The 24,633-nt window shown below is 41.5% G+C and overlaps 1 protein-coding gene across 4 annotated transcripts in view; it reads right to left on the reverse strand.

The window, feature by feature from the left end:
- Positions 1-24,349, reverse strand: part of Optn (optineurin) — a 43,431-nt gene extending 19,082 nt beyond the window's left edge. For 2 of the 4 annotated variants that reach the window (XM_063253719.1, XM_063253720.1), the window contains exons 1-6: positions 24,142-24,348; positions 13,869-14,045; positions 12,760-12,962; positions 8,624-8,806; positions 6,478-6,554; positions 4,292-4,429 (exon numbers count right to left, since the gene is read on the reverse strand). In XM_063253719.1, coding sequence (XP_063109789.1) covers positions 4,292-4,429; positions 6,478-6,554; positions 8,624-8,806; positions 12,760-12,962; positions 13,869-14,034 — 767 coding nt within the window. In that variant the 5' untranslated portion in view covers positions 14,035-14,045; positions 24,142-24,348. Of the gene's footprint in view, positions 1-4,291; positions 4,430-6,477; positions 6,555-8,623; positions 8,807-12,759; positions 13,003-13,868; positions 14,046-24,141 lie in introns of those variants that run through there. The other 2 variants (XM_063253721.1, XM_063253722.1) reach the window with 2 other exon arrangements.
- Positions 24,350-24,633: the final 284 nt, after the last annotated feature.

Below are 24,633 nucleotides of genomic sequence, written 5' to 3' on the forward strand. Positions count from 1 at the left end.
GTGGCAAGTGGGCTTTTGCAATGTTGCTCATATATAACACAAGGTTTGGATCTGTATTTGAATTATAATTTGAATTATAATTTTCTAGGGCAAATTCTCACCTTGACCTGACTTTTTCCTGCTATCTCCTATTTTCCAGATTATACTTCCTACACAATTTTCTCTCCTTACCAGATTTTGGTGTATGTTTAGAAAACACAAATTATATGAAATATTGGTCCTGGAAAAACAGGGAAAGACAAATCTATTGTTCCTTATACCCATACATCATCTCAAAGTTTTTCAGAATAAATTTTATAACATATATATACATATTTCCTTAATTAATATAAATGACTAAAGATTGACTTGGTTATTTCAGAAAAAGACATGTTAGGATTTGCACCGTGTTTTATTGTATCTGATTCCAGAGTGTGCAAATTAAGGGAGTGTTTGCTTATTAGTAATTTCGCTTCCTGGTTTTAGCTCTATCCCTTTCTGGGAAGAAATCACCACCATGATACCCACACCTAGAGAACATTAGACTCAGCAACTAACTGCCAACTTGTCTGTGGGTAATTACTGACTGACTTTTAGCTCAAAAAGTAGAAGTCTAATACTACTGAGAAAGGACGGTTCCAAAAACTCAAGGTAAGGACATCAGACCTGGACCTCAAAGACAGGCCTGATATATTAGCTACAGTCTGAAGAGCTACATACTCCTTAGCCTCCACATAGGGAGGTATGAATTTTTTGAAAGCAAGAATTATGTATTTGTATGAAAGATCAAGATGTCTAATGGGTACATTCCTAAGTTTGGACTTCATAAAGCCATCACAGTAAAGACGAATTACTGGCTAAACCTGAAATGGTACAAAAAACTTGAGAGGTATATACAAGACTACAAAATACAAATACACTAATTACTCATGCCTATTAAAGGTCTCATTCATAGCATAACATCTTTTTTAAAATTATTCTATAATAGTAATGATGTAAAAAGAATCTCTCTCTCTGTTTCTGTCTGTCTGTCTCTCTCCATCTCTATCTCTGTCTCTGTCTCTCTGTTTTTCTCTTACTGCTTCCTTCTGCATTACTCTACTTTGGAATTTACCAAATGCTAGGATGAATGTGTTACTCCATTAAAGCACTCAGTGGTAGTCTCCTAGAAGTCACCTCTAACTTCTGTAGGTAGGAGACAGGGTAGAAACCTAGGATTTACAGCCATGTGCCTTTTCACCTTTGAAAAAAATATTACCAAGTAAGTTACTGGGAAAGTACTGATGTGCTTTCCATGTGGTTTTCTCAATGTGAACAATGGCTTATGCTTACCATTTTAAGAACAGATCTTCCAATAGTTAAATTTTAAACTGCTTCAATAGCAATATATATATATATACTTTGAGACAGGGTCTCACTCATATATTTCATGCTGGCCTTGAACTTATAGCCCAGGCTGATCTCAAACTCACAGTAATCCTCCTGCCTCAGCCTCACAAGTGCTAGAATCACAGATGTGTGCCCCCATGCCCAGCAAAACACTTCTTAAAAGTGCTATAGTTTAAGATTAACAAGCTACTTATAATGCCCGTGAGAATGCATTATGCCATAATATATTTATTATTTTTTTTCCTTATATTTTATTTTTCAATATTGTTGCATAGGTTATTTGGATTTTATTGCCTTAAAAAGTATCCATTCATACATTTTGACTATTTTCATATTTTGTCTTATTAAGTTGAAAAAGCTTTTATCATATAATTTCACTTTAATTCTTAAATGACCCATTGCAAATATTTTCCTTTATTTGCCTCTTCTTTGTGATGTTGTCACAATATTTGTTGAATATTTATTTATATTTTTATTTATTATTTTGTAGATTTTAATTTATAACTTAAAAAATCCCTCATATCTGTTATAAGAATAGTCAAGCATTCATTATAAAGTACATGAAAGTACAAAGAAATATTATAAATGAAATAATAAATTATACACACAATGTCAACATTTTGGTGCAAGATGTCCCATATAAATATGTGAACATAAACATGTATGTGTGAATATAAGAATTTTACATGCATATTTTTGAACAAATTAGAATTAGATTTCATGTTTTTATATGTTCATTAATTCTATTTATGTTATAAAATCCTTCATGCAGAATATATTTATTATTAAATGTTCCAATTACTACAGCCCTAAAATTTTAAGTTCCCTTATACCTTACAGTGTAAGCAAATTGTATTTCCTTTTTCCTTTCTTTCTTTCTTTTTTTTTTCCTCTTCTCTTTTGTCTTCTTGAGACAGAGTTGCACTATACAGTTCAGGCTGGCCTTGAACTCACTGTGTGGACCAGGCTGGCCTCAAACTTAAGAGTTTTCCTGCCTCAGCCTCCTGAGTACTGGGATTATAGGCATGTACCACCATGCCCAGCAATAATTTGTGTTTCTAAAAAATACATCTATAGACCAAACTTCACTGACTTCATAAAAACTCATAAGGTAGGTAAATTTTACTCTAATCCCTAGTCTAAATTAGCATTATTTTGTAGCTAGTCTGATTCTTTTTAAAAGCCAGTCTGATATTTTTAAATGTATATATGCACAGAAAAGGAAGCACTATTTGAACCAGTTTGTTCTATGAGGTTGGTTCTACCCAGATCAAAACCACACAAAGATATTACAAGAAAACTACACACTGATATCCGTTCTATACAGAGATACAAATATCTTTAGTAAGATAATAGCAAGCTGAACCCAGCAATATAGAAAAAGCATTATATCCCATAATCAAGCCAGAGCCCAGGAATGTAAGGCTGATTTAACACTTAAAAATCAGTAATATATCATTATTATTAAGGTTAAAAACACCCATTAAATCTTCCCCATACAAATACAAAAAACATCTGAAAAAATCTAAACACCTTTCAAGATATAATTATAACAAATTAGACACAGGAAGGAGTTGTTCAACCTGATAAAGACATCTATGAACAACTCCTAACTAATGTCATATTTAATGGACTGAAAGCTTTCCCCCTAAAGTAAAGAACCAGACAAGGATGCCTACCCTCTCTGCTTCTATCTCACACTGCATTGGAAGTTTTAAAGAAATGAAAGGCATTCAAATCAGAAAGGAAGAAGCAAAACTATCTTTGCAGATGACAAAATCTGATTCTATAAATAGAACATTCTAGGGACTCCTCTAAAAAATGCATGGCACTAACACAAAAGTTCAGCAAGGTCCCAAATACAAGATCAGTATACAAAATTGGTTTTTATATACTTTGAATGAATAAACCAATGATTAAGAAAACCATTTCATCAAAAACATTAAAATGCTTAGGAATAAATTTAATTAAAAATGTGCAAGACCAATACACTGAAAGCATAAAGCACTAAAACAAATTACAGAAGACACAAATAAATGGAAAGAGATCCCCTGTTCATAGGCCACAATACTCCTGAAAGTGATGTACAGATTCAATGCAAATATTAATAAAATCCTAGCCCCGCTTCCCCCATGATATTATCAAAGTGATCGTAAAATTCAAATGAAAAAGCAAGGAACCCAAAACAGCCAAAACAATTTGGAAAAGGAATAAAGTTGGAGGATCCATATTTCATACATTCTGGACTACTGTCCAGAATATAAAGTGAAATCATAACGAAACTCAGTGTTTAAAAATGAACAGAGATCAATATTTCTCCAAAGAAGATTCAACATGAAAAGTGCTTCCACACTATTAGTTACTTGGGAAACAGAACTCAAAACTACGATGATATAACAATTCACAGCTACCAGGAGAGCTAAAATAAAAAAACAATAGCAAGTGTTGCTATGGACCTGGAGAAAGTAGAATAGTCACTCTGTTGGCAGAAAATGGTACAGCTGCTTTGGGAAATGATTTGGCAGGGCCTCCAATACAGCATGCGCGTACCATGGAGATACCATAGGACCCAGCAACCCACCCCCAAATGTACACCCCCCCAAATCAAAAATGTCACATCCAAACAAACTCTTGCAAACCAGGATTTGCAGATACATGATTCATAATCAGCAAAAAGTAGAAACAACCCAAATCTTCATCAGCTGATGAATGGAAAGCACAACACTGGTCCATACAAGACAGTATGACTCAGCAGAAATAAGGAACTGAGTTTGTAAATGAAAGAAGCCAGTCATGATGAAACACATGTTGTATGATTCCATTTATGTAATGGTCCAGAGTGAGCAGATCTATAGCAATATTTTTACATCTCACCAAAGCCGCTTGTTAGTGTACCCAGGTTGCTTGTTAATGGGTACTGTACCTTTCTTTGGCTTCTTTGAGTGCAATTTCAAGTTTCTCCACCTTCTGGTTTTCTTCCCTCAGGCAAAGCAGCAGCTGGCTCACAGTCAGTTCCAACTCAAATTCCAGGTACTTTTTGGTGCCTTCCACGGATTTGCTCCTACATTAAGACACCACCGCCACATTCAGTACACAGGTGAAAAGGTTTTCATTAGAAAGACCATGTCAAGGTCTAAGAATACAGGAGCCTTGTGTTACTGAAACCACAGTGTGAGCACAGTCAGCAGGCAGACTTCACAGAGACTGGGAGAACAGTGGGCCTCAAGCCCCCAGCAAGCCCCCAGCAAGCCCTCGGACCAGAATCTGCATTTTACCAGGATCCTCAGTTCTATCAAGAACTTGTCTTAGGGGAGGCAGAAGACGGATGGTGAAGACTCCCCTAAGTCTCTACTTTTGTGGCTGGCAGGGCAAAGGGCAGTGTGTTGTTCATTTTAGGAAGAAAACAATAGCTATCATTTTCATTGCCAAGATTTTCTGAGAAGTCACATTTCCTAGCAAAAGCTCTACTAGGCAGAATAAACGGTACATGGACGTCATGGGGAGTTTAGAGAGATAACGAGCCAACCTGAAGGAGATAATTTCCAGAACATTCTCTGATTAATTCTCATCTACTGACTGACCATAGCTGGTCCTGTGCTCTTGGTGCCAAGCTCTGCCCTACTTTCTGGGGACTATGTGGGAACTAGCAGTGAGGCTCTCAGAAGCCAGCCTCACTATGCAAGTTCTTGCTTTTTCTAAATTGTGACTGTGTGCAACAGGAGACTGCAAAACCCACAGAAACAGCTCAGCAGCCCTAGCTGGAGGTGTCAGGCTCTCCAACATCTAGTCACAAGGAAGCTGAACAAACTCTACAGGCACAGTGGCCTCTCTTCAGCTGACTGAAGTCATCACATGTGTGAGTCATGAGAAGAAAATCTGTTTAGTTTTTGTTCCAAATAAATCAAGGAAATGCAAACACCGGAGCTAGGCGCTGTGGGCTTGCCTATAGCTCTAGCACTCTGGAAAGTTGAGGCAGGAGGATTGCAAAATCAAGCCCAGCTTGGGCAATTTAGAGAGACCCTATGGTGATGCAGCCCAGTGCAAAGTGTTTAATCCTCAGAACCACTAAGACAAAGTACCCAGCATTTGAATGTGCAACCCAAGGAAATGACCCAGCATTTGAAGGTGCAAAGTGTTTAATTCTCAGTATCACTAAGACAAAGGTGACTGAATCAAGAGAAACTTTAATGACAGGCAAAACCATGTGACCACGACAATGCTAACAATTGCTGGACTTCAGTCATCTGCACAAGTGCATGTGTCTAATAAACAGCCAGCACAGAATCCCAGTTACCAGGACTCAAAAGCCTGAGCTCCAGAGTAGGAAGCCACCTCAGATTCACAGGATACTCATAAATGGTAGCAAGCTGTTATTCATTTTTTTTTCTGCAATGTGGCCTGAAAGAGGAAGTGGGCTTTGCCTGTGGGTATAAACGAGGAGGAAGTGGCTTGAAAATTTCAAATATAGGTTTTTTCTTTCTCTCTACTTCCAGGAAAGATTTTTGACATTCAAAACAGCAATTTGGGGAAAACTGACAAATTTCTAACTAAAAAAGGGAACAATGTTTACTCCTGCCAGTTTTTCTCTTTGGATGAAAGTATGTTATCTCATACTTTCTTTCACTACCTAGAAACATCCTGACCTGGACAGCTTAGTGAGCTCTTGTCTCAGTATAAATAGAAAGGTCTGAGACGCAGCTCAGTGGTACAGTACCCCTGGATTTGATCACTTGTAATGCTCCCCCAAAAAAAGTTTTTGAGGGAAGAGACCCAGAGAAATTTTCAGGTAACAGGCTCACAAATGGACTGATGATGTATATCCCACACCCAAAAGATGAGCTAACAGCCTCTGTGGATGAAGTTTACCTGCTGATCTCTCAGCAGGCACCCTGTTCTACAGCCTCCCTCCTTGCAGGTTTTCCCGTTATTTAAGAGATCTGCTTCCTGTATCCACCTGGCTGCAGTATTAGATACCATCCAGCGATCTTAAAGATTCTGGTATAAATCAGTCATTTTGGCAGCCTATCATGTGTGACCTCCAGTGACGGGCTCGAAGTGGCCAGACTGTCCTGTCTGTCTGTCCAATAGCTCCAGTCTTTCAATACATACATGTCAGTGGAGTCCGTTCTTGGGAGCCTAGGACAACTGCTCTTGATTTCTTTTACTGCCCCATCAGCTTCTCCTTCCTGTAAAACCAGAAATAAAAGGAATTTAACACAATGTGTCTCCAAGACAAATTCTTCACTGAAAGAAGAGATGAAAGATCAAGACTATGGATGCCATGCAACCGAGGGAATTGACCCAGCATTTCAATGTGCAATGATTAAACTGGTCATTCAAATGGGAGGGACTGGAAAAGGGAATGTATTCTTCTCTCAGCCCACAGGCCGCTGCAGTCAGGATTGTAAATACACATTCTCAGGTGTGAAGGGAAGTCTCCTCTCACTGACCAGCCTCAGCCTGACTCCATAAACATGAAATCTTATCTTCTCTGATTTATCTTCTCACTCCCTAGGTTAAGACCACAGGGAGCTGGTAACAGCCCCACCTACTTTTCTTGTACAGTCCTTTCAAATGCAAAAGCCAGAATTTACTTAAGCAAAGTTGAAACCAGGCAGTTTCCAATAGATGATGCTTACAAAGCAACATTTTTGCCAAGCTAGCTCCCATTAAAAATGTGCAGGCACCACAGCTCGTTTAGGGAACAAAAGGGCTAAGACAAATCCCTATAGGATTTGCAAGGCACAAACAGTCTCATAAGCTAATGAAAAAATGTTTCAAAGCGCATAAAGATGGTTCTAGATATTTTGGATATGCTCTTCCTAAATCTTAGGCAGTGTTTTCCTGTTCACAGATGCAAAACATGTTTAACAATAAACCAGCAATAACGTGTTAACTCATCTGTGAGGTAGAAAATGATAGTAACCCATGAAAGAAGGAAACATTTGGAAACTTCTGATAAGCTCTTTGGACTCATGAAATTTTATCAGTTATTTGCAGAGTGTCACAATTTGATGATCATAATTCTGTCTCAGTTGTCTGGCAAAGTATGCTTTTTAGCCGTTGAGTTCAGCCACTATTAATGTACCTGAAGTGTGGTACTTGCAAAGTTAATGAGAGCCATCTTCTAACTGAATTATATTCCTCTGTGCGGTAGCATTTAAGGAAGTCCCACACTAATATTCTAGACTTCTCTAGTAGTTTAGGTTTTTTGCAAGTTGCTCCCCACTCCCCCTGACTTATCTACAAAGTGCATTTCTCTCTTTCATGGGCCCAATTCATCTCTTTTCCTGTATTAGATGCATACTTTGATAGAGTGGCTACAAGACAAGTTCTGTTTTGCCTGCAGTGACTGCCTGTCTCACAGAAGGTTTTATCATTGCGTGTTTTTCTGCCTTTCTACCCGGCCTTTTCAGTAGTATCAAAGGAGAGGCCCCTATGTGGTTTATGTACATGTGTCGTTCTTCACGGAATTGTGTATACACCCAGATACAACCCAACAGCTACCTCTCAGGAGCTGAGGATCAGCACACACCAGCTCACTCAGCCCACTACCTCGGCTGCATGGAAATTTGAGTTCAGTAGCACTGACTACAAACCCATTTCTCAGAGGTTCCAGAGCAGCTGCTCTTGGGAGGAAACAACAAATACCTCTTCAACCCTTCCAGGAGCTCTGCTCCTCCCTGCTTCTCACTTTTAATTATCACAATACTTGAAACAAGGGTTCCACAATTAAAAAGTGCTTACAACACATTCATCTACTACATTCAGTCAGTATTCTGCTTGCTTTAGTGAACTGCTCATCACAGATTCGAAACCTGGCATAAAACATGCCAGAAAATTCATGCTTATAGTTTTTGGCTTTAGTTTTTTTTTTGTTGGTGCCAAGGATTGAACTCACGACCTCGCCTTGCCAAGCAGGCACTTACGCCACTGAGCTAAACCCCCAGCTCCTTGGCATATCTTTTAAGGGTCAGTCACAGAAATGTCTGCTTTGCCAAGATAAATTAAAAACAAATAAGATTATGGCTTTTCTCATAAAGGGTAAGTTCCATTTTTTTCATTTCAACTAGGGTAAAGCCTCACAAACACCATCTTATACTTAAAAACCAGGAGCCAATTTATCCTTGCTACAGTGCAATCTCCCCTTGGTATTTGGCCTCCCTGTGTGCATAAGAAACAGTGGTATTCAGCTCATCTGTCTAGGTGAGGCTTTGCACTATGCTTAAAACAGAAACAGAAGCAAAGCTCTTACAGCCATCCGGATCTCCACAAAGGAGTCCTCGCAGGAGCCGCTGGAGTTCAGCTTGAGCTGCAGTTCCGATATGATGCCCAGCAGGTCCGCCTTCTCATACTGCAGCTTTGCCACCTGGGCTTTCAGCTGCTTTACCACCTGCTCCACTTCCACCCTGGGAAGTCTCGTGTCACCACTGGGGTCCTGGGAGTGATGAGGAGCAGAGCAAAAAAACCAAAGTAAGGGCCTGGCCATCCCACTCCATTCCCCACATTCATAGACAAGGCCCCTCCACACTCTCCAGCTGTTACTCGGCAATTACCTTGACACACTGTTTAAGGAAGAAATTTGTCATTACTTTATTGTAGTCAAATAATGGATATTAAGTATATATATTAATGGAGAAGTGGGGGGGGGGCAGGGAGAAGAAGGGGATTAAAAAAAGAACCAAGCTGTGTTATGTCCATGGACCAACTCCCCACAATGAGTACAATATTAGGTGTTACGAACATGTACCAATAAAAAAGAATCAAAAGTTAAAACAACTTTGTGATCAGAATGACTTCCATAGCACACTGAACAAATGGATGTTATATGAATAACCAACCAGAGTTTGAAAACAGGAAACTCCTAAGTTGTAGCCCAAAACTCCAGAAAAAAGTACAAAAAGCTGCTACACCTGAATCTGTTGGGTTTTTTCTCTGAAAACATGCCTACTTACCCCACCTTCCAGTACTCTCCCATCTACTTAGAAATTAAAGTACTGTGAACCTTGCATGGCTCAGTAATGGCCCAATACAATGAAAGGCCGAAAATTCTTCCAACAAGTCAGCTGGTGGGTAAAATACTCTCTGTTGGCATTTGAAGGTTGCTAAAGGTAAATCTGGTGGGAACAAAATTTAAAATCCTGAGGCTAATATCAAAGATAAAAAAACCTAAACGTTAGCCTGGATAAACACTAATAATAAGTATTAATATCTCACAAGTCTCAAGTCTGTGTTATGTTCATCTTCTTGCCATGACTGCATTTGACAAAACCACAGGAATAAGACCCTGGTCAGATGGGCTTTCTCCTGGGAGCAGGGCAAGAAGATCTAGTCCTCACTCTGCTGTCCACTGCTGTGGGCTGGAGCAGACTCACTAATGTTTCTAGCCTCAGGTTTTGTGGGTTAGAAGACATGGCACCACTAAGCCCATGGCCTCTTCCAGAGGTGACCCCCAAGCCCGCCCATCTTAAGAGTACAGTGTCAACTAGACCAGCTTTTAAAGAAACATCTTTACCCGCAGGAATTTACAGCTAATTAAGTACTCTCACTAGATCCTCCTAGCAAAAATTTCAATCGGTTATCTTCTACTTACAGTCAACTTTGTCCAAGTAAACTTTTCTTCTCTTTTTTATGCAATTCTCCCCTTTGCAACAGATTCCCTGAGGGACAGAAAACATGTCCAAAGGCTCACAGTGGCACTGAAGCAGTACCAGCGTGGGTGGGCCACAACCTAGCTAGGCCACAAAACGTTTCTTAACAGAGGTACAAATTTTGACCTGTCCCTCACACTACCAGGATAACACGCTCCTTTCCTGTGCAGCAGTGCCTGTGGGGAAACTATCACAGGCCTCCGAAACACAACTCATGTAAACCTAGAGTTAGGGTTTGAACAGCAGGCTATATATCTTTTCTCGATATGACTCATAAAAGAGGAAATTATTTAAAACGTGAGAACTGAGAGCTGGGCATGGTGGTGCAGGCCTGTAATCCCAGCACTCAGGAGGCTGAGGCAAGAGGATCTCCATGAGTTTGAGGCCAGCCTGGGCTCCATAGTGGGTTCAAGGCCAGCCTGAACTACAAAGTGAGATTCTGTCTCAAAGAACAAAAAAACAAAACAAAACAAGAATGAAAATGATAAAAAGGCCAGGTACTACTTAACCTAAAACCAGGAAGTAGCCTAGGCAGATAAAGACTAAATCTTATTAGGAAACTTTAGGTGTACCCTCTTGGGTGTGTATGGACATTTTATCGAATGAACTTTTACACATCTTGATGGGAGGGTAAAAGGATAAAAGGAAGTGGTTTTAAATAAGCTTGGAGAACCAGTATCTAAGGTTGTGACACTGGAACCTCAGATTAGATACGCTAATTTTCTTTTTAATCATACCTGGGAAATCATGCATTGTTACTTGCCATGAAACACAGTAAAGACAATTTCTGCTTCATTTCATTTTACTATGGAGATTCTTTCCATTCCTTTCCTAGACTAGAACTCCCATGGTCTCTCTTTGAGCTCTACTCCAAGTCCATTGTTACTGTTTTTGAACACCTACTGACCTGGTGACACAGTGTCTCTGTCTTTCCCTATATTTGTATATCTTCCCATCTGTCCTGAATGTGTGCCCAGGTTAACACGCCATGTCAGGAGGAAAGATTGCCTTGTGACTTTTGCCCAGATGTAGGTACAATTAAAAGCCAGAAAATACTGTCTGGAGATGAACTTAACATGAGCTTCGGTGGGACTGAGTGGAATTCTTTCTCCCAAGCACCTCACATCCTTGCTGAGCCCTGCTGGGAGCTGTACCCTTGGATTATCCACCTTGAAAGCAACCATCCAGGCCAGGGATTTGGCTCAGTGGCATACACACCTGTCTGACAAGTGCGAGGTTGTGAGTTCAATCCCTGATGCCAAAAAAAAAAAAAAAGAAAGCAACCTTCCAGAGCTCCAGCTTCTAGTCTCAGCTTCTTCTAATTCTAGAGCCTTTTAGGAAAACCTAGAGGTGGACTATCTCAGAAAAGACAAACTGTCTGGAAACTTCCCTTTGGGTTCAGTGAGACAGGCTCCTGCAGACTGAGGCCATCTGTCAGCTCACATTCCAAAATTCAAGGAAGGAAAACAATGTCAGATATTTTTTCTGAAAGTAGAAAATATATACTGCATCTCAGGTGATCATTTCTTCAAAAACTTCTGCCTCAAACATACTTAGCTAATCAGAGATTCTTCTCTGTCAAGGAAGGAACTTAATGCTCTTTGAACTATAAGATAAACTGAAAGGTCAGGCGTAATAAATCTTATCCACAAAGAAACACTCCTGATACAAATTCAGATTTTTTGAAGCAGAAAGTTCATTGCCTCATGGGCAGAAGTCAATAGGATCACTGATAGGAAGTATAAAATTTTTTCTAAGTCATTTTCCAATGTTTTATGGTATATCAGTCCTTCCTTTCTGGCCATTTTTTGTTTCCTTGTTTGTATTCTTTACACAGGGAGGAACAAAGTCCAAGGCAAAGTTTCAAGAAAGATCACTGATCTTGGAGAAAACCTCTCCATAATCAAAACAGTGCTCCATCTCCAAGGGTTAAGTACCAGGGAATGGACATTTGCTTACATCCGCGTAGCAGAATGAGACCCAGGCAGCCCTAGTGAACCAGCAGGGACTCTGAACATCCTCCAGTTTGGTTTTCACTAACATCTTTCACACCCATTCCTGAACACACCCCAGGTTCTCTGGATCAACAAAATTGTGTGTAACTTGAACAATTATTTCTAAGATGACAATATGTAATCCATTAACTAGTGATTTCCTACTGTTCATTTTTTTTTTCTGTAAATCTGTATAACTTGTACCCTTTCCCTGCTTCTTTTTTCTTTTCTCCTTAAATAAAATTTAAAAAAATAAAATAAAATAAAATAAAAAAAATTGTGTGTATAAATTGATCTCTTTAACCAGGGCAACCCTAGTCAGGCTCCTATCACCACATGGCATTTGTCAAGTGAGTGCTTGAAAGGAAAACATAAAGTGAATAATCTATTTTAAACCAAAAAAAAGACAGTAAGTAGACATTCTGAGTAACAGATTTTCAAAATGTAATTTTATATCAAAGATATAAATGGAAAGCAATCATTGGACAGTTTTTAATACCCTCCTTCTGCACCATGTGTAACAAAACACCGATTTATAAGCTCTGTATTCTTTTGGCTACGATATAGTTAAAGCTTACAAATTTCCTACGCTCAACAGAGATTATACTGGCCTTAAACTGCAACCAGTCTTTCTAGCAAAAACATTTCTTAGGCCAGTCCAGCCTGAACAATGGAAGGAGTCCAGATAAGTAAGATCCTACTGCAGATATTGAGAAAATTAAATCACAGCTGATGGGTCTGCTCACCTCTGCTGATCTTTGTGGGTCTCCTCTTAGTTTTTCAAGTTCTTCTTTCAATTTTTCGTTTTCATGACTCAAGGCCATCAGACGTTCTTTGGCTTCTTTGCTCTGGATTTCAAAAAACTGGCGTTCTTCCTTTTGTTTCTCTGTCCAGGCTGAAAGCTCCTCAAATCGCCCTTTCATAGCTTGATTGTTTAGCTTCATGGCTTCTATGAGGGATTCAGAGGGAGGAAGGCACACACCCGGAGACTGGGCAGAATTTCACACATCAATCCCCCCATTGCCTGGCTCTGAATCTAAATGTACCAGGCTTGGCGGGCACCCCAGGGTCAGCACGAAAACAAAGGGACTCTAATTAACTCAGTGTTTTTTGCTTCCAGGCAGAACTAGCAGGTCTAACACCATTTCTAGTCCTTAAAAGACCAACCAGCTGGGCACAGTGGTACACACCCAGAAGCAAGAGGACTACAAGTTCAAGGATACCCTAGGCAACTCTGACAGATGCTGGCTCAAAAAAAAAGAAAAGAAAAGAAAATTGACTTAGGTCCCTTCACTACAGCAGAAAACCCTACTAACAATGAGGCTAGCTGGGGATGTAACAGAGCGCTTGCCTCGCATGTACAAGACCCTGGCTTTAATACCCAGCACTGAATGAGTGACTGAATGAATGAACAAATGAATGAACACATCAGGGCAGTGAGGGAGGTCTTGTCTCTCCTTACTTAGAACACAGGTCTTCCCAAAAAGCTACCAGAATACTTTTTAACAGGCAATATTTAGGACTAAATCTATAATTGTAGCACTCTTTCTCTTATTTTCCTTTTAAATGCACTAAATATCATTACACCATCTCCCCGAGACAGAATCCTGTCTGCCTGCCTGCCTGCCTGCCTGCCTGCCTACTGTGGAGCCTCTGAGATCAGATCCAGGGCCTCAGGCATGCTGGCTCTACCACTGGGGGACACTTCAGCCCTAAACATCTTTTATCTTCACCTCTATTCAGAAGTAAACACAGAAATCATTTTGGCCCTATCAGAGGCCACTCTCAGCTTTTTCCTCCCTCAGGGAAAAAAAGAGAAAGGAGCTTAGCTCTGACCCTTATGACAAGAGCTCACCTTTCAGCTGGTGGTTCTCAGCCAGAAGCTCTTTCATTTGCTGGAGCAGCTCCTCCGGGGTGAAGGTGTCCAGGTTGGGGTGAGCCAGGCTGGGAGGTCCATTCCCTGTGGTTTCACCAGGGCTGTCCCCCTTTTCAGTCAGGCAGCTGAGAGGCTGGTGGGACATAGCAGCAGCTCCTATGAAAAAGCCACAGACTAAAAATAGACCTGCCTTCTTTCTGTAAGTCCCATAAATAATTGCCAATACAGAATGTATTGCCAAAGTTGTTAGCTTTTTAATTGCTGTTTCTTCTTTTTTCGTTCATATTGGGGATTAAATCTAAGGGCTATCAATAAGCTACATTCTCAGCTCTGAGTCTTACCAAGTTGCCCCAGGTTAACCTCAAACTTGTCATTCCCCCGCCTCAGCCTTCCAAGTAGCTGAGATTAGAGATGTGTATCACAGCACCTTGCTTCCAATTGCATTTTGAACATCTTTGATTCATCCTTTTACCACATTCATGATGGGACCAAAATTCATATGTCTTATTCCCGGGCAGCTTGAACCACTGCTGATACATACATGCCTGTTCACTGGGTAACCATTTATTAATTTTATTAGTAAAAACACAAATAAAAGTGATCAGGTTCAATGGTGTAAGCTGCCTGATGAGTCATGCATGTATCACACCATAAAGGGTGTGTGTGTGTGTGTGTGCGCGCGTGTGTGCCTCTATAGATGGCTGTAGGGTGAGACCCCCTTGAAGAGCAGGTAAGTGTAAGGAAAGACCCACATCCACGATATGACGACCAACACATGAGGAAAGCATTATTACATAATTTTCTCCTGTGCAAATCTTTACCTTCTAAATGCCTTATATTTTAAGTGAATTGTATGGTATGTGAATTATATCTCGGTACAATTGTTTAAAAAATTTCCCTATTTTATTGCTTATATTGTTAGTTAAAAGAAAAGTGACAGTTACTCTTTTTCAGTGTTCCAGTGTGCTACGCAGCCTACCAGTCACAATCCTGGCTGCGTGCTTCACTGAAACACAACTCCTACATGTGAGGAAGAGGAAGCTGAATTCTTAGGGTCGTGTGAGTCATCCACAGGCAGCAAGTGGTACAACCAGGCAGGGAGGTGATGCCGAAACCCAATGAGGCAATGAAGGCGACGCAGACCACTAAGACTTCCATACCATATTCTCCAAAGCACACACCAGGAAAAGAAGCCATCTCAGTCACTGTCGATTCTGAAACTGTTTATACACTGGCCACTCTGTTTTGTAGAGCAATGTATATGGACGTAAAAATATCAGCTTGAAGGGTCTCAACTCCATTTCTTCATACCCTACCATGAAGGCAAACATAGGTGCCTTTCTCATCACTGGCCACAGGCTCCAGGCAAACATTTCCATCTTCGCAGTTTGTGAAGATGGTCAGCGTCATCCATCCAGGGCTGATGCAGATGATTATAAAACCATGCAAAGAAAAGGCAACTGACTCCTCCCGGCTGACGCTACACACACAATTCTATTCTTCAGTGACTGCTGTCCAAAGAGATGCTTGAAAAAGCATATAATTATTATTCCCAAGATGTTTACTCTTACAAAACATTTCTTTCCTGGATACTGGAGATTAAAATCCAGGACTTTAGCACTTAATTATTTTAAGCCATCTATAAAATTTTTTTTTTTAAATTTTTGAGACAGGATCTTGCTAAGTTGCTAAAGTGTCCAGGGTGGCCTTGAACTTGCAAGTCTCCTGTCTTGGCCTCCAGAGTGCTCAGATTATAGTCATGCACCACCATGCCTAGCTTAACCTTCATCTTACAATGGCCAAATCCAGTACAATTTTAGTGAAATGTAAGCAGTCTAGAGAGGAATCCCTCGCTGGCAGCAGGGGCACATGCCTGTAATTCCAGCACTATGGGAGGCTGAGACAAGACGGTTTCAGTTTACAAAACAAATTTGAAGCCAGGAATGGTGTTGTATGCCTTTAATCCTAGCACTGGGGAAGCAGAGGTAGGAGGATTACTGGTAATTGAAGGCTAGCCTGGGCTACATGATAACACCATCTCAAAAAAAATCCCCCAATCCCCTACAAATTTTGTCTCTATGAGGCTACTATACAATTACGATAAAGTAGGAAGTCACTGATACCATCGGAACCCCATGAGACGAGCAAGACACTCAGAGGTGCGCGATCCGCCTCTCCTGGGTGTAAAGCATGAGACCCCTCAGCCCCTCCTCACAGGATTAGTGGGTGTGTGTGACACTTGGAGCTACAGCCCTTTATGCGTGAAACGAAATCAATCCCTGGAGACAGAGGCAAGAGGACCGCCCTCTCTCTGACACACAGCTGCATCACACCGTCAGTACGAACACTCTTGGGGATTTAGCAGGGGCTGGGGATTTAACTCAGTGGCATAAGTGCCTGCCTTTCAAGCAGGCAGTCATGAGTTCGATCCCTGGTACCGATAAAAAAGAAAAGTACCAACACTTCTAACTGCTGCTGACACCTAGAGCAGGAAGAATGTTAGGCTACCCAAAAGCTCTTTGGAACCCAGAGCCTGGCTCCAGCTTTTGGTCCCAGGAACTTGTAGGTAATGGGGACACTGCTATGACCACAGGGGACAGCGGTTGCCAGAGCGACTGCGTCCTAAAGCAGCCACAGGGAAGCAGTGATTCCTCGTGGAGTTATACAAGGAAGTCGCTGAGACAGGAGAGGGAACACAGATAGTTGTATTTCTCAGTTATGAAACTCTTGTCTCTACATTTTATAGAACCAAATTAATTAGGAGTGTCTTATCACTTAGCATTAGGTGACAAACACAGACTTTTTTCTCCCCACTCCAAAATTTCTGAATAAACTGCTAGCTTCTCTCTATCTATAAAATTCTTTTTTTCTCCTCAGAATGATCCCAGTGCTGACACTGCATAAAAATGGAGTTTTACTTGAGTAATAGGGTTTTCCCATTTTGCTGAAGAATAATAAATTCCAGGCAATAAGCCGGAAAATAAAATCCTTATAATGGGTACCATTTACGTGACAACCTAAAATTTCTTTAGGTATTTAGTGCTTACATTACCTTTTGGAAAAGTCGTAGAAATATTTAACGTACTTCTTTTATTTATTTAGCTGTTTACTTTTTGGTGTCAGGGATTAAACCCAGGGCCTGGAACATGCTGGCCTCTATCCACTGAGCAACATCCTGGCCCAACAGATTTTGTTTTCAAGTTTCTAAGCAGGTATCTGTTGATATATTTGATTTCAAGTATCATACGAAAAAAGTTCTCAATAGCTTTTTCAAGGAAAAGGAAGTGAAAGGAAAGGAAAAGGGGAAGAGAAGAAGTTAAAGAAGAAAAGGGAGAGAGATGTTGCCTTGATGGTTCCTGTTCCTTTCCTCCTTGAGTTTCCTTTATACCTTTACCAAGACGATAGAGATGACAATAGTAAAATTAAAATTGGTTCTGGTGGTGACACTGGTGCTTCTTTTTCAGGTTGCCCAGGTTTTATAATGATACTGGGAAAAGGCACATTCATATAACTGGTCACCTCTCTGCACTCCAGAAATCACCTGACCTTTGTGACTAATGGTTCACAAGCAAATGAACGCCCTTATAAGCTGAGCAATCCTGGGAAAAGTAGTTCCAGTGAGGTCACAATCCACTCTCGGTTCAGACACACCAGTATCCTTACGGGGCATGCTATTCTTTCTCATGAACACAAATACCCATCCTAGTTATAGCAAACTCTGTTATTCGGTGTTGTTAGGAAATAATATTTTGTAACTCAGATGTCATGAAGTTAGCATACATGACAAACAAAAGCATGTAAATGCTTGTGTTTAAGATTTTATTAATACATTTATACCTTGTTTCCCATTTTTGGAATGCCATACACAATGGAACCTAATATGGAGAAAATCTTGTATTGTAAGGAGTTTGCTCGGTGAGTATTCCACAAGACAAACAAACATTTCTAATAAACTTTAACTTGATAAACAAGCAACACTCAGCAGTATTAGCATGTGACAATGAATGTCACATGATCTGAACTGAACAAATGGTCTCGGCCCCCCACAAGACTATGGGTGACCCATCTCCCGCCAGGAGAAAGTTACACAGGTAATCACATTCAAAAAGGAAGAGAAAAGGTGAAGGAATCCCTCATTCAAGTGAGATTAGGGATATATGTAAAACGTGTAAAATAGTGCTCAATTCTGTTGAAAAGCACCACCCAGATGAGGCTATAGCAATGATAGCAATGAATCTGTTTAAGGACAATGCAAAATCCTCAAAAGGAGGCAAAAGCAAGTGTCATTAGATAGATTCCTTGTGAAAAACTGAAGATACCATTGAGTCAAAAGATAGCAGTGACTCTATTAGGGACAGTGGAAGTTGTCCTGCTCAATGACCCTCCCCTTGGTTGCCTCCCTCTGGCCAGCCACAAGGATTTTCAAAGTAAGGGAAACAGTATTGTAATCATTTTACATGAATATTTCGGTTTGTATAACAGATTGAGATAAGAGGCTAGTGCATGGCGAAACTGGGGAATTAGATGTGATCTGTTAATTATGAGACCTCAGAAGCATGCGCAGAACAGTTTCCAAAGCCCTGCACATGGACTTCTAGTGAGAAATAAGCAGGTTTTCAACAGAAGGGCCTGGACCTGATGTCACTCTGAGGAGTGGGATCCCAGCACCAGCTCTCAGGACAGTGGGTCTCAAGGACTTCCAGAGAGGTATTACAAGGGCACAGATGACAAGAAGAGTTTGCGGTGACATGATAGCCCTCCCTCTTTTCTCCAGGGTATCCCTGTCCTGATTTTCCTGCTTCTATTTGTCCTGAGCTTGTTCTGCAGAACCAGCTTCTCCCTCTCTCTTCATTTTTACTTTCTTAAATAAACTTGGCCACTACTTTTTTCTCCTCTTATTGAATTCTTTGTTTGAGGTTAGAAGCACCTGGAATCCTAACTCCAGAGGGAGAAATGGGCAAACCTGGTCATGTTAGTGAGCACTTTGAGAAGGAAAACTTCATAACCAAATCATCTGAGTTTCCATTATTTTTTATAGGGAAATTTGCTTTGACACACAAGTGCTTTGGACTACAAGAATGTTTCTAAAACATATTATGCCCACAAACCAAGTTTTATTATGAAAGCTTTTCTCTTCAAGAAAATTCTTGTTCCTCAAATTTTCTAGATAATGTGTATGAATTTTGTGCAAAAAATTTAAAAAATTGCAACCTTTGGCATAAATAGGTTAAGAGAAATTTTGTATTATTCATATGATTCATAAGATACTTTGATTTAGGAGTATTCTGATGGACCACTGTACAATACACACATGTGCAATATCTACTGATAGAATGCCAATTAGAGAAAGTTTAATTCTCTAATTTTTTTAAAAATCTTTTTTTTTTTTTTTTGTCTTTTTAAGACAAGGTCTCACTATGTGGCGTAGGCTGGCCTTGAGCTCACTTTGTAGCCCAGGCCTGCTCTTGAACTCACAACAATCCTGCCTCAGCCTCCCAAGTGCTGGGATTACAGGTGTGTGCTGCCACTATTTTATACATATAGTGTATTTAGCTTAGGTGTAAAGCACCTAAGCTAGGGAAGGGCCTGAGATAGTGAGGTGACCAACTGCAGTGGTAAGGGTTACAATAAGAACAGACTGAACTAGGAGTGTGGACAAAGAATGAACTTCCTTCAGCAAATGCCATGCAGCCCACTCCCTACAGAGGTACTGAATTCTGAGGAATTTAAATGCAGTGACCTTCCTCAAGCAGTATGAAATGCAGCCTATTTCCTACTACTACAGTGAGGTACAGCCACTCCCTACTAAGCTCCTGAGTTCTAAGGAAATTAAAATCAAAATAATCAGTTTCTTTTCTGTTCTCTAAAATCCCAATTTCCTTTAAACCCTATATGTCGAAGAACTGGGCTTAGAAGCCTGTGTTCCAGTTGGTCATTTTAAATCTAGAGTCACCTGTAATAGGTGGCCATTAAACAATTCAGCAAATTTCTGGCTACTCTTATGTCTAATAAAAAGCCTCATAACCGAGTGCCGTAGGCAGGCCACTGCCACCACTGCGCCAGAGATGAAATGTCAGACCCCAGCCTTTTCCCATGAGTTAGCACCATTCATGGACTGTGGGGGAAGAGAACAAGAAGTCACCAAGAACAAGCCCTCCCTGCGAACCAGTGTCACGTGCTGCCACTGGGGAGACAGCCAGACCCCAGCCTTTTCCTGTGAGTCGGCACCATTTGCTGACTGCAGGGGCAGAGAACAAGAAGTCAACAGGAAGCAAGCCTTCCCCAGAATCAGCACTATGGGTGGATCACTGCAGGGGACAGGCAGACCCCAGCCCTTTCCCAGGCACCAGCTGAGAAACAACAACAGCCAACACACCCCCACTCCGTAAGCAGCCAGCTGGTCCAGAGAAACACAGGCTGCAATGATGGCTATTGAGGTGAAAAGGGATTTGATGCTTCTGATGTTTGGCGTTTCATTGACTTTGCATGTCTAGAGCTGGTGGTCTGATCAGCTATTCAGAGGATTACGGTACTCAGTGTGGCATCTATGGGGGAATCTTCTGGAGATAGTGGCCATTGTTAATTCCCTATTGTCTTGTTTTGAAGTGCTATATCATTTTCATTGTTTTGTTGGGTTGGCTTTTACTCTGTTTGGTTTGGTTTGGTTATATATGATGGCATGAGCAGCTATTTCAAAGACAGCAAGACATATTATGGCAGCCATTATGGATTTACTATTGCTTGTTTTATTTATTGTTCCTTTATTGCACTCATTCTTTTGTTTTTATTGTTTCTATTCTGTTCAATTTTGTTTGAGTTTTACTATGTCTAAAGGTATCTATAGCTATTTTGAAGACACAAGGGGCATTATAGTAACCTCTGTTAATTTCCTATTGTCTTGAAGTCCTGTCACCTACACTGGTTTGTTTTGATTGGCTTTGTTCTGTTTTGTTTTGCTTGGCTTTTTTCTCTTTAAAATAAAAATTTTTAAAAATTTTTAAAATCTTCATAATTTCCTCCTCTTTGTTCCCAGATGTAACCAATCCATGAACTTAATAAATTTGACATCTAACAGGTTGAGAGTGATTTTTCCCTATAACAATAACAGAATTTCTCATACTAATGCAATTGATACAGACCCAAAGTATATCATTTATTTATTTTTTTTATCGGACCAGGGATCAAACTCATGACCACACACTTGCAAGGCAGGTGCTTATGCCACTGAACTAAATCCCCAGCCTTCAAAGTATATCATTTCTAAGCAAAGGTGGTATTAAACACTGCATTAAATGAGCACACAGTTTGTCAGAATTTCACCAATGAGGAAGACCAGAACTTCTACCTGGGACGTAAAGGTTAAAAGGTAGACTCTTATAGATTTTATCCCGAGATCTACTCCTTGAATTCCTAACACATATTCCTATTCTTAATTCTGAGGCCAAGTAATTATAGCAATGACTTGACCTTGTAGACAGGGGTAAACATCTCATTCTGTAGCTGCCCTCAGACATAACCTAGAGTAGACCAACTTTTTACTCAATGCAAGAAGGTCTTGTCTGGATTTCATGGTGCCTGGTCACACAGTCACCAATCTGGAAAAGGTATTTGAGTGTACAACTGTATCCTATTAATGGGCTACAAGAAGACTCACCATTATATACTAAAAATTCTGTTTCAATTTTAATATCTCACTAGTATACAGAAAACAGGAACAGATTCAACATAGTCCCAAGGTAGAAACCTAGGAGTAAAGCTTGATTCTTCCCATTCTCTCTTCGGTCAAGTCTAGTGGGTCATCAAATGCCAGTCACTTCCACCTCCAAAATGTTTCCAAAACCTGCCACCTTCTCTCTGTCCTCACAGGATGTGGAACTCAGGTTCTTCTTATTTTGCCTGGACTCTGGCAGTGGTAAATGCTACACAGAACAGGGTTTTTGCCTATCTGGCTTCTGCTACCCCCAGCATGAAGAATATTACTTGACATATATAAACAAAAATTCAGCAAAGATTTGATAAACGAATTGCCACAGCCTCCTAAATAGTCTTTCATCTCTTTCCATCTCAATACCACTGTCTTCACAGCTTCCTCTGTAACATGATGTTACTCTGTGGAGGGCAACCACTCTCTTACAAGACAAGAGTTTTAGCAAGACAAATATGGCCTTTCAGGGTCTGTGGCCGGTTTATCTACCTACCAGTGTCATCTCCTCTCACAAACTGCTTGTACAAAAGGCACATTAAAGTTCTCACAGTTCTCTGCCTTCTTAGCCTCTGTGCCCTTGCATCTCTTTGGTCCTCTCCCTGAATGTCTGGCTCCCTTCTTCCCTGGCAGACTTCCACTAGACAGTTCAAATACAGTACCCGTGTAAAGTGTTTTTGCTCCCTCCTGGTACTCAGAGCAGTTTGTATTTCTACCTCCTTGGCACTTGCTGCAATTACTGTTATCCTCTCATGCCTATCTCTTTCCTCTCCCTATGACTCTTAAGAGTGGCACACAACAAGCTCTCAGTGTTTGTTAAAATGAAAAGAAAATGCAGCATAGCGTGAAACACTATTTACTAGCTGTAAAACACTTTCTGCAATGTGACACTCCCCACATGCTAGTTAGTATCATCACCTGTTTTCTACAGTTCTGTGTCATTCATTTCCAGATTCTTGAAGTCAACTTTTAAAATTTATTTTAAAAATCAGAACCGCTTTTTATAAGGCTTCTGAACAGAATTTCATAACACACATCCTACTGCTCCATCAGCCTACACATCAGGTGGAACAATTAATATTTTGTTGTTTTTTGAGACAGGATCTCACTGTGTAGTCCAGGCTGGCCTACAACTCATGATGATCCTCTCACCTTAGTCCTCTGAATGCTAAGATTACAGGTGTGTACTACCATGGATGGCTTGAAAATTTTTAAATAGTACTTTCTAAAAAAAGTTTAGCTCTTTCCTTTTCCCTTGGATTTTGATTTTATTATTTTATAAATTCTAAAAAACTTATGGAACATGCCCAATCTTCAAAAATCAGGAAAACAGGTTTAGGGACAAGTAGGTGTACTTCAATTTAAGAGAGAGAGTGAGTTGATAGTAATAAAAGTCCAGCCAAGAAGTTTGTTGGGGCTAGGGGTTAAATTCCATAGGATATACAGTATAACCTAAAGGTCGGCTGTAAAAAGCACATTGTTTACTTTTATAGTGTACACAATATTAAAAAATTGCTAAAACTGGCACAGTAGAAAAACACTCTGCAGACTTTTATCAATCCCAGTCCTCTTTTACAGACCACACTGTAAGGTCACCTGCCCATTCCTGGCATTGTTGGCCTCGGCCTTTGCTCCCGACTTCTCTCCCAGAGTCAAAGAGCAAGCTGAGTCAAAGAGCAAGCTGACTGTGTGGGTTAACAGTGCAGGCTTGTAAGTTACGCCTAAGACTCTGAGGGTCCTGATGTTAGTATCTTCCTTATTTTCCAAAGGTCTCCACTTTGCAATTCATCCTAAATGCCTTTGAGACACACATTTCATATCACTGTACTCCTGTGGGTGGAGGCCAGGCCAGAAGCTAGGTTTCATTTTCTCAGAGCCTTGTTTACTGCCTCTAGCTTACATATTTCCCAGGGCACAAGCAACTGCCTCGAGGCCCTCAGTCTTATCAAATATTCACCCCCTCCCCATATATATATATATATATATATATATATATACACACACACACACACACACACACACACACAGTATTATGTAACACATACACATATGCACATACACTACATATACATACATAACTACCTATTTCCTCTACACAGCCCCAGTCAAGAAGCATACAGATTCTCCTGAGCTGTCTGGTAACCCCACCCCCCAGGACAGGTGTCACTGCTCTCTACCGTTCCTGGGTCACCCCTGTAGAACAGTGTCTTCCTGTCTGCCAAACACGTACCTGTAACCCCTTCCTCCTTACAACTAGGGACCACTGCATAATAAACGTGAGGGAGGACGTCACCTTCAAACCAACTCGGGGACCCGCGGCCAGGCATACTGGGTCTGTTACCCTTTTGGAGAGCAGGGACCCCGTGGGAAGGCAGCCTGGTCGCCCTTTCCCACCGGGTCAGAATCCGCCGGGCCTGGACCCCTTCCCCGGGCAGCCGTGCCCCACCCCTCGGCACCCGGTCCCTGCGGGCTCTGGGGCAGGAACGGCTTCGCGGACAGAGGGGCGCCCGCCACCCCCTCGCCCAGCCCTTGCCGCCCGACCCGGCTCACCGGCCGCCCGCGATCGGTTTCCCTCCAGGTCACTGCTTCCTGGGCATCGCGTCCCTGGAGGAGAGCTCCGGACGCGGAGGCGACGCCGGCCAGGCACGGCCAGGTGGGGGCGGCGTTGGGGCGGCCGGGCTCGGGCAGCGGGCGTGACGCGCGGCCTCGCGACCCGCGGGCGTCGCTCAGCTGACCGCCGCGCACGCTCGCGCTCCGGCCGCGGAATTTCCCGGGGTTGTCCCGGCCGCGGCCCCGCCCCGCCCCGCCATGCCCCACCCCCGTCCCTCCAGCCACGCCCCTCACACGTCCGACCACGCCCCTTCCCCGCGGGGCCTAGCACCCCCGCCCCGAGGCTCGGCCAGGGTCCTCAGCTCCGCGCATGCAACGGAAGGACGCCGAGGTGCCAGATAGGTGACGTGAAACTGCGAATTAGACCGAGTCGAGCGTGCAGACAGGGTGCTTCCTGCGTCCAGCTCGTGCGGTTCCTAGATGTTCAGGGCC

This window comes from Cavia porcellus, unplaced genomic scaffold (genome assembly GCF_034190915.1).
Source record: "Cavia porcellus strain 051 isolate PalLab524CR breed Dunkin Hartley unplaced genomic scaffold, mCavPor4.1 scaffold_7, whole genome shotgun sequence".
In the NCBI taxonomy this organism is placed as follows: Eukaryota; Metazoa; Chordata; class Mammalia; order Rodentia; family Caviidae; genus Cavia; species Cavia porcellus.